Genomic DNA, 14,814 nt, shown 5'->3' on the forward strand with positions numbered 1-14,814 from the left:
CCAGCATCCTCCGGGATGAGGCCGGGCAGATGGCCACAAGCAGGCCCTGGGACCAGTCTGCTGTGTGGCTCCGAGGAAGCCAAAGGGGTCCCTCGGAGGGAGTGAGAACTCAGGAATTGGACCCTAGCTTCACTGCTTCCCAGAATTCACATCCTTTTCTCCAAACTTCGAACTGCAGGGCAAGAGCATGGGCTTGGAATACAGGAAAACCTGGTTTCACAGTCCAGCTTCATCTCTTTCTGGTTGCCTGACCATGACCTTGTGTAAGCCTTTAACCACTCCCAGCCAACCTCAGGGAGCTGTTGTGAGAATTCAACGCGGCCTTTCATATAAGGAAGTACCTGAGGTCGGTAACACACCTAGCACACAGTAGGCACTCTATACGTGCTAGCTGATGACCGTATTCGTAGCCGTACGGAGGCTTCCGTGTAATCCACAACTTGAGTAGGACAGACTAGGGCTGAAGTGTGGCCAGCAGACCTTGCCCCCATAAAGTGACAGCCCCCCAGAGATCCATCTTTGATCGGTCTGGAAGTGGGCCCGGGCGTTGCTATTTAAAGTTCTGACTCTAATGCCAGGCCAGACGGAGCACCTCTGCGACAGACAGCTGTGGGTGGGGTGGCGTCCCTCTGGAGCAGGCCCCTTGGAAGGGGGCCTTTGAGCTGCAGCGGAGCCAGCTGTGCGGCGGGTGGGGAGGGGCACATCAGGCAGAAGGCCAGCGAGGGTGAAGGCATTGCGGAGGGAGGCCAAGGCAGAGACCGTGGCCGTTAAGACCCCGCGTCCTAGGGAGCGGCCCGGTGCTTGGCCGTCGGGCTGTGGCTTCTCCTCTGGGACTGGCGCCCGGGCGCTGCATCTCAGTCCTGACCAGCAGGCCCTCGGAGGACCTGCGGGGTCGGGGAGGCACCCGCTGCATTCGTTTCTGGGCTGTGGGCTGGGTGTGGGCACCGGGCCAGGCGGGGGTGATCGCGGGAGCCCTCCCACCGCCACACCACCTGCTCGCCATCTGCCTGAGCAAATCCTCTCCCGCCTCTGCTGCTGCCAGCGCCCGGGACGGAGCGGGGCCGGGCTCCCTGGCTCCGAGGTCACTGCCGAATGGGCCTACGACCCTCCTTCTGCCTCAAACCCTGAAGCCACGGCGCCGTCTCCGGCAGCCGGGAGGCACGGCCACGTGTGTCTGGCCCTCACAGCTCTCACCCCTAAGGGCTGGTCGGGGGTTTCTCGAGGGGGAGAAGGAGAATGCAGTTTGGGGTGGGATCTGGGCTTATCCTAAACCAGAGCAACACAGGATCGCTTTCAGAGAGCCATTGTGTGCGATGGAAACTGCAATCCTCATTCTCAATTTACTGAGCACATTTTCCATTCCAGGCCTCACACTAAGGGTTTTATATTCACGATCACATATAATGTTCACAACAACCCTGTGAGATTGGTATGATTGTTATTACTGCCATTTTCAGATGGCGAAGGCAGACTTGGAAAGCGGGCTAATACGTCCAAGACTGCACAGCAGTAAGCGGAAGAGGCAGCAGCTGACGCCAGACACATGCAGGCCAAAGCCGGCGCCGGGGACCGCTCTGCTGGGCCGCGCACCCTGCCCTCGCAGAGCCCGGCTCCAGACTTAGCCCGTCCGGGCGCACACTCCGCTCTGCCTGCCGTGTGCCTCGAGGGGATTGCTGGTTCTCCCTGAGCCTTGTTTTCGTTATCTGTAAAATGGGGACAATAACACCTCCCCTACGGAATGAATGATTAAAATCACATGTGTAAAAGCACCTGGCATGTAACGGTAGCACCGTAAGGAGCTCTTCAGATGGGGATGACGTCAGGGGTCTGAGGCAGGGCTGGAGGGGGCGAGCCAAAGACTCTTTCAGGCTTTGGTGGGTACTGAGTTGTTCAGGAGTGAGAGTGTGTGTATGTGTGTGAGTGTGCGTTAGACGGATGAGCCGTGAAGAGCCAGACAAGAGAACCTTGATCAGGTCAAGGCGGGGGCCTTCCCAGCCCCTGCCTGGGCTACGCTCTCTGCTCTGGGGAACTCTCAAGTATCAGGGACTCCAGGTGGGATCTCCCCTTGGGGGTGGGGTGGGGGCGATGTGGGGTTGGTGATGTCTCCTCTAGTTCCTTACGCTGAGCTCAGAAATCCAGGAGGCAGACCCCAGCTCTTGACGATGTGCTAATTGGGCCTGGAGGTGGGGATTTCTGTCACTTCCGTGTCCTTGAGAAGTAATCACTGTTGTCAATGCCTGGCTAATTAGCTCAATTCAACTCTCTTCAGCCTCACTTTGCTCGAATCTACTAGATTTATGATGCTCCTTGGTCTCTCACCTCTGTGTGTGTGTGTGTGAGAGAGGGAGAGAGAGAGAGAGAGGACAGACACGATGGCTGGGGCTTCTGGCTTCTTTTGAAGGAGTCTGGGAGCAGCTGTCCCCATTGGGAACCTCTTTCTGAGATGGGCCAGGAGGGCTGCTCCAGGACCCTGCTACTCAAAGTATGGTCCTTGGGCTAGTAGCACCGGCATTCCCTGAGATCTTGTTAAAAACACAGAAACTTGGGCCAGATCTAATGGGTCAGAACCTGCATTTAATAAGCTCTCCAGCAGCTTCCCGTGCACATGACAGTGTGAGGAGCGCTGTGTTGGGGACACTGAACGAGGCACATGGCTAAACGGCTGAGACAAAATGAGCCCAAACACACATCCTATTTCCCCCAGGGTTGGAATAGCTGTAAAATAGTTCTGTGAAGTGTCTACTGAATCCTGGCTCTGAGGCAGGCAAGTGCGTACAGGACCCTGTGAGTCCTCGCAGGAGCTCTCCAGTGAGTGTGTGTCTCCCAAGAGCAGGTCGGGGGGACGTGAGGCTCGGTGGGGACCAGTTACTCATGGAGTGCTGAGCGGATAGACTCTCCTGCGAGGGAGAGGTGGGCTCTGGGTTTAGCTCACGTGCTTCCCAGGCGAGCGAGCTTGCGTAAGTTATCTGATCCTTCTGGAGCTCAGTTTCTACAACTACCAAAAGAGGGTAACAGAACCTATTTCAGAGGACAAAAGGGCATGAAGTCAGGTGATGTGCTTAAGTTGCTTCACGAAGGCCTGGCATTCTAGAAGATCAGTAGCTGTTGTTAAACATCACGCAGTGGGGGCCATGCTTTTTTGGGTAATAGTGCGGCTTCCCAAGGTCACTCACATAGTCAGTGGAAAAATTGAGATAACGGGAAATAACTAGATAAATGTGAGAACACTGAGCATGGTTTTGTGGGTGTCTGCTGATTGTTGTCAACTTAGCCACTCACCCAGAACCATGACCTTAGTCACTCTGCTTGGGTGGGCTCCGACCCCAGAAGAAGGGAAAGCAGGGGGAACAAGCACAGGGCCGGGGGTGGGATGCAACCCATGGTTAAGGGGCAGCTTTGGTTCAACCTGCTGCATTTTGAGGTCGAGGAACCTGAGGTGAGGAGGAGAGTAGAAGCTGTTTTAGGTCACACCGTCAGGTAGGGACAAGCTCTGGGGGTCCTGTTCCTTCCACCAGCACACCCTGCTCTTTCCTGTTCTGGAGACTCCGACAGGTCCCAAATGGCCAGGGACTCATGGTGCTTGCCAGTGGGCCATGAATGCAATGGTCAAAAGCATGGGTTCTGAACGAGTTGGTTCTGAGCTCTGAATCCCAACTGTCTCACCGACTATCCCAGTTTCCTACACTGGAAAATGAGGGTCATTTTAGGACCTGCTTAAAGGGGTATGCAAGATAATGGATGCACCTTGTTTAGTATGCTGTCGGTATGCAGTAGGCACTCAATAAATGCTGGCTGCTCATATTCTTGTTGTCATAGTCATCACCATCATCACCATCACGTACCGTCCCACCCCATCCTCCTCCTCCATGTACCCCAGCCTGTATGAGCCCAGCAGCTTCCTAAAGGTCAAAATCTCTGCTCAAATTCTTCCACAAGACATTCAGAATCTTATGAGCAGAGTCCAAACAAGTGGAATTCTCCCATAAGAGCACGGTGGTGCACTCTTTGCTCGGACACTGATGGCCAGGCCAGCTTCACAAGTGTAGCAGGAAATGTGGCAGGAAGCAGCCGGGGGCCTCAAACCCAGCTCCGGTACTTTCAGACTCAGGCTGATCTGACAGAGAAGGGAGCGAGACTCAGCATGCGAAGTGGTTTCCTCATCTTTCAGAGGGGGATGATACCGCCCGTCAAAGGCGATTATAAAACTTAGAGGAGGGAGTAAAGGCAAACGTCCAGCCGAGTGCCGGGCACACGGTCAGTGCATAAAAAGGTAACTACACGGGTATGGGACCGGGGATGGCACACATGTACATGTCGCCTTTCTAGGAGAGCAACGGATGGTCTCTGACAATTCGGTGTCACGGGCTGAGAACCCCGGTGAGACCAGCAAGTAAGGGTGAAGTAACGAGCAGCAACGAGCCGGCTTCCCGGGTGCCTACTGAACGACTCTCCTAGGGGCACTGCCCCTGTTGTCGTACCTGTGACACCTGTCGTACCTGTCTCATAGCACACCTGGGGGATGGAGCCTGGCTTGTGGGTGGAAGGCTGAGGTGAGACCACCGGCCATCACCACACAGCAAAGCTCGAGTCCACACTTGCCCTCGGCGTAATTCCACAGCCTGTTGTCTCCACTGAATTAACACGAGAGGGTGTGAGGACCTAGGCCCGACTATGTCATCTTCATTTCTCTACTTTGCCTGCAATGTCTGTGCGTGTGCACCCAGAGGACCTGTGGGTCTGGGGCAGTTGCTTGCGTCAGGGCTGGCTGGCTGGCTGCAAAGGGAGTCCTCTGGCTCTCCTGTGCCAGGCCTACAGGTGGCGCTCTGACACTGTCTGCCGGAGGCACAGCGGGCGCGGAAAAGCCACCAGGGAGCCCTGCTCCCCAGGGTCAGTCTGCCCCTCAAGCTGGTCCCTACACATACAAACGCCCCTGGGGACAGGAGACCTGGCGATGCCAGCTCCCTCCCACTCTGCCGCATGCTAGGCATGGGCTGGGGTGGTCTTGGAACTCCTGGTTTGCCTGCTCCCTTTGGATGGGTGCCCTGGGGAGGTGGGAAGTTGGTCCCACCTGGGGAGGGAGGTTCTGGGGAGGAGGGTTCAGCCACAGCTTTACTGACCCCAGTGAGGCAGAGCTCAGTTATCCAGGGGAAAAAGCGGGGATTTTGGAATCTTACAGCGCTAGGTCCTGTCCCAACCCTACTGCTTACGAGCTTTGGGACACTGAGTCAAGCGCTTTCACCAGTCCGAGGCAGTTTCCACATCTATAGATGGCAAGTGATGAGCCTTCCTCACAGGGCGTGTTTAGAAAGCAAAGGAGGATAAAATGCCAAGCCCACTGCTGGCCATGTAGTCCATACTCTACAGATGTTAGTAGGGAGGCAGAATCACATGTTCTAGATGCTGGTGGATGAGAAGAAAGGAGGAAAAATTGTTCTGGAATTAGCCTGGATTTCTGGGAAGGGCACTCAGGAGAACTGGGATCTCCATCCCCTTATGGGCTGACCCGAGCCTGTCAACAGTGTGTTGGCTTGGGAGCCCCCAGGCCTTTCAATCTGCCATCCCTGTATCCTTCTGGAACTGGAGCCGGAGCCAGCGCTTCCAGCACTGGCCATCCCGAGGGGGAGTTGGGGAGGTGGAGGGGCGGGTCTGGAAATCCCCTTGGAGGGAAGCCAGGATAGTGAGTTCCACAGACGCCTCTGCTTGCAAGCATCTGAACTCTGAGACTTAACTTCCCCAGGTTTAGCAAGGAACATGCAAATACTACATTTCCTCCTTATCTCTGAGTGTCACGGTCAAGACTGTAGGGGTTCTCTGTGTTTTGCCAGAGCATAACACGACTGGGCAGCAGAATAGGAGGTTTACTGGCAAATACCACTCTGGAGTGACCTGCAAAATGGAGTTCTCCAGGCCGCCCTGGGAGAAGGGAGGGTCAGCAGGGCACAGGGCCCCTCCTTGGGCCATGGAGGGTGGGGGCGAGGCTCCCTGTCTTACCTTGTAGCCATAGGGGCAGGTGCAGCGGTACAGCTCCACGGGATCCTGGCTGCACGTCCCGTTGTTCTTGCACGGGCTGGAGACGCAGCCATTGCACTTGGCCACAATGTTGATGTCCACTGGCCCTGGACAGCAAAACCAGGATGTTGGTAGCAGGTCACGGTCACCCCTCCCTCCCGTCCCCTCCTCTCTGGCCCTATCCTCAGCCAGCTGCCAGCTCCTCCCCATCTCTACACACAGAGGGCAATTGGCCCTCCCCAGCCAGTACCATCCAGTCTAGCTAGAGACCCATTAATGCAGCCGTTGTCCAGTGAGGAAAAAATCACAGTGGGACATCATTCAGAAGCACTTCTGCAGTCAAATCAATTACTATAATTAGCCTGATCCGATTTTGGAGCTAATCTACAAACAATGTACCATAATTAGAAACCCCTTGTGTATCTTTTTATGTTCTGGGAGCTCTGGGCCCAGGCTCCATTTGGACCTCCCATTCCTCTGCCCCCAAACACTCCTCCCCATGGAATAGTTCATGCTAGGCGAAGGAGGGCATGGTGCCTGGGCCAAAGGAAGTCCTCCTTGTGGAACCCTTGAATTGGCAAGAGGAAGGAAGAAGTGATGCCAAAACACACAGCAACGAGGTCAATGATGGATGGCAAACTGTGCTCGGGCACACGCTGCCTCTATGACAGTTCTGTGTCCTGTTCTCTTCAGCTGTAAGGGCTGGAGGGGTGGCCGTCATGGTCCCTGCACCGAGCTTTGGAGATTGGGTTAAGATTGACCCCAGGGAGAGTCTGACCATTTGACGTTAGGGGAAACAGAAAGAATGGCCCCATGGAGAGTCTTGGCTAGCTGGGTCAACCCCCAGCTTCACATTGGACAAGGGACACTATCTGTCCTGGTTTGCTACAGACTGCGGGGATTCCCAGGATGCAGAACTTGCAGTGCAAAAACCAGGACAGTCCCAGCCAAACTGGGACGAACTGGTCACCTTACAGGAGAACCAGCCAAGATGCTTTTAAATATCCCCAGCACTCCCAGGCTGGACCCCACACCGATTTAATTTAAAACCTGGAGTGTGGGGCCCAGGCACCAGTAGAAAGCTGCTCAAGTGATTCCAGAATGTGCGGCTAAGATTGAGAACCGCTGGTTTAGAGCGAGCTGGGCCTCTTTAGCATCAATCAAGTCAGATGTTTTGGAAGCAGGAGGAGGAAAATGAAAAATTAGCTTAAAACCAAGGGAATGTTTTCCTGCTTTGAGCAAAACTGTGAGACACATGCAGTTTATAGGGTAATCAAAATATATGTAAATCAAATTCAAGGCTCTAAGACATGAGCAAAGGACATCAACAGACAACTATATAATACAAATGGAAAGTAAATTTTTGAAAAAAAATTTAGTTTTCCCAATAATCAAAGAAAGACAAAATAGGAGATAAAATTTTTTCAAACCTCTCTAATTAGCAATGAGATGAAATGAGATAAAATAATGCAAGAGTCTGGTGAAAAATGCACTCAAGTGATGCTATCTGGGGCCTAAAATGGCTTATAACCCTTTTTAGAAACCAGTTGGCAAGATGTGTGAAGACCTCAAAGATGATCATATACTTTGGCTCCGTAGTTTCTGTTCTCTGAATCTTCTCTAAGGATATAATTTTATTTATTTATGTTTTTAGAGGGAGGGGGGAAGAGAGAGAGAACTGGAGAGAGCGAGCGAGTGGGGGGAGGGGCAAAGGGAGAGAGAAAGAATCCCAATCAGACTCTGTGCTGAGTGCGGAGCCCCATTTCGGGGCTCGATCTCACAACCCTGAGCCGAGCCCAGGTGCCTGAACCCACTGAGCCACCCAGGCGCCCCTAAGGATATAATTTCAAATAGAGAAAGACCTATATGCACCAGTGGTAAGAAAACAATTGGAAACACCCAGTAAATACTAACAGTTCAGAACCAGGAACTGGTTAAAGAAGTTATGGCAGAATATTAAGACCTGGAAGCCTCCTAAGAGAAGTCTTGAGAAGTCACTTAATCTTGGTAAACCTCAGCTTTCTCATTTTTAAAAATAAGGGCAATACTTAAGTCTACAGAGAGTGTAGGGGAATTAAATAAATTAATACTTGGAAAGTGAGAATTAAATGAAATAACACACAAAAAAGTGCTTAACATCATGCCCAGCACATAAGAACTCGGTAGCAGTTTGTTATCATAATGATGGAGTCGATTAAAATCTCATGTACCAAAAGCTTGCTGTAGTAAAAGTGGGAAGATGCTTATGCCTTAAGAATGTTGGGTAAAGAAACGCAGGCTAAAGATTTTTCTCTATGCAAAACTACGTAGAGAAAGAAGTCGGGGAGGAACACGTAGAGAACGAGCAGAGGGACTGGGAGGAGCGATGACAAAGCATCTGAGTCTCTCTGTGTGGCCCATGGAAGAGACGGCGCCATGGCTGCAGAAGTCACTCTGTTGAGATGCCCAGCTCTGACGGGCCGCTGGAGACAGAGAGCAGACCCCTGGAGGGGCAGGGGACAGTCGGCAGGTACCTTTGCACTGGAATCGGTGGGTGGGGGTGGTGAGCAGGAGTCTGTCGGCCATGGACTCGGGACTACTGCAACGGGCGATGCCAGGCTCCTTGTACCCCGCCTTCACCCACTCTGACAGCCAGCGCAGACCGCAGTCACAGTGGAGCGGATTGGTCCCCAGCGCCCTAGGGGGCAGAGTAGGAAGTCAGGGCCCGCTGCTCAGCTTGGCCCATAGGCTCCATGGAAAGACAGAATCTTCAGACGCTGGCTAGATTAGGGGGGTCTGACATGAGGACCAGTGGAGAAGCAGTTTTCACTGGGGCAAGGTCAGTGACTCCAGATAGCACTTCCAATCCCTCCAGATGTTTCCACCCCGCCTGAGGCCCTCCTACCTCTGAGGTTTTGCTCTCAGCTACCATGCTAAGATTCAATCCTCTCAACTCAACCCCAATCCTAGCCCTTCCAGGATGCTTCTGAAACTTTGCCATTGGAGGGTCCACTGAAGGACCCTTGCCCTACTGGAGGGTCCACTGAAGGATGTGCTCTGCAGAGAAGGTTCTGATACACAGCAACCTAGGGAGAAGCTTCAGACCACGGAAAGGACTCAGAACGTGCCGCCCCTCGATATGCTGCTTTGGCATATTGACGATTTTGAGCTAAAGGTACTTGAGAAATGGCAGATGCAGGAGGGGCTCTCTGAGCTCCCTCTTTCTACCTCAAAGCAAGTCATAAAGTTTCCCTTGAGAAAGATGCCATCTCTGCACCAAAAAGAGAATATTCTTATCACTAGAGACTGGGAGTCAATGCCAAGATGGACCCGTACAAACAAACCTGCTCAAATAACCCTGATCTTCCAACAGTCCCTCCACGTATTTCCTAGCCACTCCCCACAACGGACTGCCCCAGCCCAAGGCCCTTTGTCTTGTCCCATCCCCACAATTTATCATTCTTTGTATAAAAACAAACGTAGGTAAGCTTTTGGGCCCGATGGCTTCTTTGGGTCTTCATTTTCCATTTGAAGACTCCCATGTACACATAAAAATACCAAATACATTTGTATGCTTTTCTGCTGTTGCTCTGTCTTATGTCCGTCTCATTCTTAGACCAACCACAGGACCTAAGGGGGTAGAAGATGACTACACCAGTCAGCTTAAAAATGCACAGGAGCGGGCGACGGCATGGGCTAGGTGCAGACTTCTGCACTGGGCTGTCCACACAGAAGTATAAGAACTGTTGCTTATTTAAGAAATCATATCCTTTAGCATTTTTATTTCTTGACTGTTTTATAAGGTGCATACATAATGTATCAGTATCGCAGCATACACATGCGATATGAAAATAATTAAATATGCAGAGTTGGTATACAGACTCAACAATGGGCACTGGTGGAGGTATGTAACAGCTCATATGTACAGACCTCGGTCTCCCCTGCGTAAAATGGGGAGGGAGCACCTCACGCGGAGTGGTAGCAAGTAAGTGCGAGTCCAGGTGAACCTGGATTTGAACCAGGGCTCTGCTGCTTACTCGCTGTGCAGCCCTTGGACAACGTCTTTAGTTCTTCTCAATTTAAGCTTCACTGTGTATAATAAGGGGAAAAAAATGCTTTATTGCTGTAAGAAGTAAATGAGGTAATTCATCGAAAGTGCTTATCACACAGTAAGAGTTTTATGTTAGTTCTTATTAAACATTTACATTGTTTACATGACTGATGACGCCTCTGAGGACACACGAGGTGCGTCGTGTGGGTACGTTTTCCTAGGACATGCTCTGTGCGTACAGAAAGAACATGTACTGGAATGGGAACAGGGACGGCGTGCTCCCTGGTACGATCGTGGTGCTCCGCCTGGACTGGATCCACACCAAGGAGAAGTGTGGCTACTTACAGATGGGAAAGAGACGTCAGGTCACTGAAGGAGCCTTCGGGAACGCTGGAAACATCGTTGCCGTGGAGGGTTCTGAAGCGGAAGCACAGGTCAGACGTTAAGCCCCCGTTACGGTTCTGAGCTCCGACGCTGGCCCCGACGCCCCTCGGTTGTGCTCAGGGGGAGGTGCCTCCCCCTCTGCGGCAGGTGTGTGCCTGTTTCCATGCCCAGCTCTGCAGTGTGGACGTTGGGGGTAGAGTGTTTGGGAAAGAAGAGGATGGAGGTTTGAATCTGACAGGCCCAGGATGGAATGAGAAACCAGTCGCTTTTAGCTGTGGAGCACTGGGTACGTTAACTTTACTCTTCTGAGCCTCGGTTTTTGCACCTGAAACATGGGGAGAGAGATGTCTACCTAAGGAGGCACTGGAGACATACTGTGAAGAACTGTGGCCAAGACTGAGTTTTAGAGCCAGACTGCTTGCCTTCAAATCCTGACTCTGCCACTTGCCAGCTGTGTGACTCTGGCCAAAGTTATTTACCTCTCTGTGCCTCCGTTTCCTATTGGAAAACGGGAATGAAAGTAAACAGATTTGTCACAGAAGGTGGTTGTGGGTGTATTAATGCATATAAAGTCTAGCATTTTCTATGTGCTAAATGACCAAACATGATTCATATTTGTAAAAGGGTCTTGAAGAATGGCTGGTACAGATCAATAAATTAGTTCTCTTCATAGTCACCTAGACAGATTTTGGGGAGATTGAGAAATGTTATGAATCCCAGCTCAGGTGATAGAGGGAGGGGGGTGCTCAGGTCCTGGAGAGATTCCGTGGAGCCGGACACTCATGCATGGGGAAGGGTTTGGTGTCAGCCCTGACGTATATGTATCTGGTGCCTGTGTGCCTCCAAGGGCATTTTCTGACAGCATGTCCAATGGGCCAGGCGACCTGCTTGGTATTAATCATACCTCTCTGCACCCTGTGCTACAGGAGCTGGGAGCTAGTCTCACTTGCCGAGTGCTGGCATACACCGCACTTTTAATAAATGCCTGCAGAATAGGTCCACGAGAAAAACCAAATGAACATTGCTCCAGTGCTCCAGTAACAACACTAGTAATCTCACAATTCATGGATTATACCCTCCTTTGAAGGACTAATCATCAATCGCATACAAAAAGTCCCCACACCAATGACTCAGTTTGGGACTGGCCGGTGAAAGGCACGGTGGGTGAAATTCACAGACACTCACAGGCTCCTCTTGTGACTACTGCACACCGTCCCCTGGGCTGTGAAGGAGCCCTAGTAAAACCAAGGGGCGAGGAGAGTTGACTGGGAAGTGTAAACAGGATAATAACTAATGAATCTGCCCTTTTGTTTTCCTTTTAGCTGGTGTTAGCCTGCCTGAGTTTTGAGCTGAAATACAGACAGGAGCTAATTACATTTAATGCAGAGCAGAGGCTCTCCAACAGACTGAGTGCTGGAGGTAACGCACCGGCAGATTTCTGAGAGCCATTCTCAGGCTCCGATTCTGTGGGTCTTGGGCAGGGGATTGGGGGGGCCGAGAGGCTGCATTTCTAACCAGCTCCCAGGCGATGCTCATGCTTTCGGTCCCCCGAACCACATTTAGCTGCCCTAGATTGTTACCCTCATCAGCTCGAGCTCCTTCCCCTTCCTTCTCCCCAGGATAGCAGGAAGAAGGGAACCAGTCCTCCAAAGAGGGTTGGCGGTAGCTTCTCACCTCCCCGGATAAGAAGGGACTAGAAGCACTTCCTAACATTTATCAGTATCATTTAGTCTCGAATGCATGTGGTTATTTCTGAATCACACCGGCTCCTGCCTGCTATTAGTCTGGATGACTTCATGGCTGCTTGCTGTTTGGCAAATGCACCCAGCCCCGTTGTTAATCATTTCCGAATGAGGCCTGAGCCCCTGGAGAGGCACGAAGCCCTAATTTAAAAACACCAAATGACCCAAAGGCAGCTTTGGCGCTGTGACTCCTGCAAGTCACGCTCCCATTTATTATGAGCTGAGCCGCTGCGATCTCCATAAACTGCAGAGTAACGGGGCTGTAATTTACTGGGAGAGCGCTGAAGAAATCTGCCTACACTGCAGGTTCTCGCTCCCGGTTTGGCCCCCGAAGACAGACTCTTGCCTGTCCAGCCACCATCCTCAGGGTTGCCAGGGAAGTGGGACAAATTTCCCTTCCAGGAAGCACGATCCACCTGCCCGCCCCCCTCCAACCCCTGCTTTCCTCCCCTTTCCCTGACACCTCCTGGGGGCTGCAACTCTGAACTTGGAATGACTCATCTTCAAGTGCCCGGGACTCCTTTTCCCCTGCTGACTCCTAGGTGTTAAAGTAAACTTGGGCATTTTGGGGCGTGGATGAGGGCACCACTAGGAGTAACACGAAAGCAGAACAACCTCACGTCAGCTCTGGGTTGCCTGAGCCTCGGGGCTCCGGACCCCCAGGTGCTCCACGGTGTGTGCACACGGTACAGGTGCTCACGGTTTGTGCGACAGATGGCAGGCACGACCGTCATCCCCGATGTGGATTGCGGTGGGTGCGCGGATTCTCTTCTGAGCAGGCTAGGTCACTCGCAGGTGACCTGGGGGTTCAGGTCTGGATCAGGCTGCCTGGGTGTGAGTCTCTGTTCTGATCGTCGCTGGCTGTGTGATTATCTGATTCAACAGACTTAGTCTTTCTGTGCTTTAGTTTTCTTATCTCTAAAATGGAGGCGTTCTCCACTTGCAGTAGCTATCTTTTTAGGGGTGGGGGGTGATTGGCATCAACTCTTTTCAGAAACAGTTCCTCCATTTTCCATGGGGGAGTCACACTTCCCCACCTCTCAGTCCAACTGGCTTGGCCTCAAGGGCAGAACTATGGCCCAGGTCAGCGTCAGCCCAGAGTCACTGAGAGTGGTTTGAGGCTGAGTATGTGACCTAAGTGGACCAATGCCAGATGCTTCTGGGGCTTTCTCTGGAGCTATTAGGACAGAAACAGTTTCAGGCTGAGGAGCAGAAAGCAGCACATTTCTGATAGTGCCCTCGGAGCACCTGCATCGGCCCTAAACGTAGCATCTACTTCGGACTCTCTCAGTTACCTGCATTGATAAATTCTCTTCCTGCTTAGGGTGGTTTGAACGGATTTTCTCCTCCTTTAGTCAGGAAGGGATCTAACACACTGTTTCCTAAGCTAGTTGCAAAGATTAAAAGATACAATGCAAGTGGTTCAGACGGCGCAGGACTGAGTGCAGGGCCTGCCCGGGGTGCGGACTTGCTCATGTGAGCTGCGATTACGGCCAGCATCGTCATGACTCCTTGCCCCTCCAGGCTCCAGCATGTGTTTGGGGGCCAGTCCTACGTTCCCCCACACAGTGGAAGCCTGAAGCTCTGCAGCCTTACATTGCAAAGACAGTAGTGAGTCCTCTGACAGATTCCCAGACGGGAGAAGAGACACACTGGGTCTCAGCAGAGTGACCCTGGGCCCGTCACCTTCCGGCCCGTGTGTCTTCCCACCACACTCTTTAGTTCTCATTAGAGGACTCTCTGGGCCATGTCCCTCCAGTTCTCAAGGAAAGTCTGAAATGGGCGGCAAGGAAAAGAGAGAACTTCTGGCTGGAAAGGATAGAATGTGGTGGAAAGAGCACTGCGCTGGGAGCCAGGAGCCAGCTTCCCACTCCACTTCTGCTGCTGCTCTCTGATTAGTCTACAGCACTGCTCCTGTCGCTCCTTGGGGGTCCCCATGCACATGCCCTTCCTTCAGGGGCTCTGTCTAGGGAATTTATATTCTCCCTGCCTAGAATATTCTCTACTCTCCTCACACATAGGTAACTCCCACTGGCTTCTCAGACTCAGCCTTGGGAGTAGTGATTCGGAGAGCAAATGGTCTTGGGTTCAAATCCCAACTGTATTCTCTACTGGTTTTGTCACTTTGGCAAAGTGACTCAACGTGGCTGAGCCTCTGTTCCCTGGTCTGGGGGATGGGGATAGTAGTGGTACATTCTACAGAGGGTTGATATGAAAAGTGGAGGTGATAATTAACTAAAGCCTGTAGCCCAGTGTGTAGTACCCAGACAAGGTTTGATAACTGTCAGCAGTGATTATTTTCCTCCCAGAAAGCCTTTTCAATGTATTGCCAAAACTGGGTGCCGTGTATTCCTGTGGCTCTCTCCCAGGTGCCACTGTGTGGAGCAGAAGCTTGTCTACTTGTCTGTTTCCCTTCTAGACCCTCAGCTGAGGACAGGAACTGTGTTTCATTATTCTCCTCTCTGGTGCTTAGCAGAGCATTCAACTCATAGTAGGCATTTAGGAAAAGAGGAAGAAGAGAATGTGGGCAAGTCACTAAGCCTTACTGAATTTGTCTCCTTATAAACGAGAGGTTTGGGTAGGATCATTTATTTTTTAAAAAAGATTTTATTTATTTGAGGGAGAGAGAGAGAATGAGCAGGAAGAGGG

At 52.0% G+C, this 14,814-nt stretch overlaps 1 protein-coding gene across 1 annotated transcript in view; it reads right to left on the bottom strand.

Annotated features, from left to right (window-relative positions):
* Positions 1–14,814, bottom strand: part of SLIT3 (slit guidance ligand 3) — a 594,031-nt gene that overhangs the window by 31,170 nt on the left and 548,047 nt on the right. Inside the window, exons 24-26 of the mRNA XM_026510940.4 lie at positions 10,385–10,456; positions 8,523–8,686; positions 5,992–6,116 (exon numbers count right to left, since the gene is read on the bottom strand). Of these exons, the coding sequence (XP_026366725.3) occupies positions 5,992–6,116; positions 8,523–8,686; positions 10,385–10,456 (361 nt within the window). The remainder of the gene's footprint in view (positions 1–5,991; positions 6,117–8,522; positions 8,687–10,384; positions 10,457–14,814) is intronic.

The sequence above is a fragment of the Ursus arctos genome, unplaced genomic scaffold (genome assembly GCF_023065955.2).
Source record: "Ursus arctos isolate Adak ecotype North America unplaced genomic scaffold, UrsArc2.0 scaffold_15, whole genome shotgun sequence".
Classification (NCBI taxonomy): Eukaryota; Metazoa; Chordata; class Mammalia; order Carnivora; family Ursidae; genus Ursus; species Ursus arctos.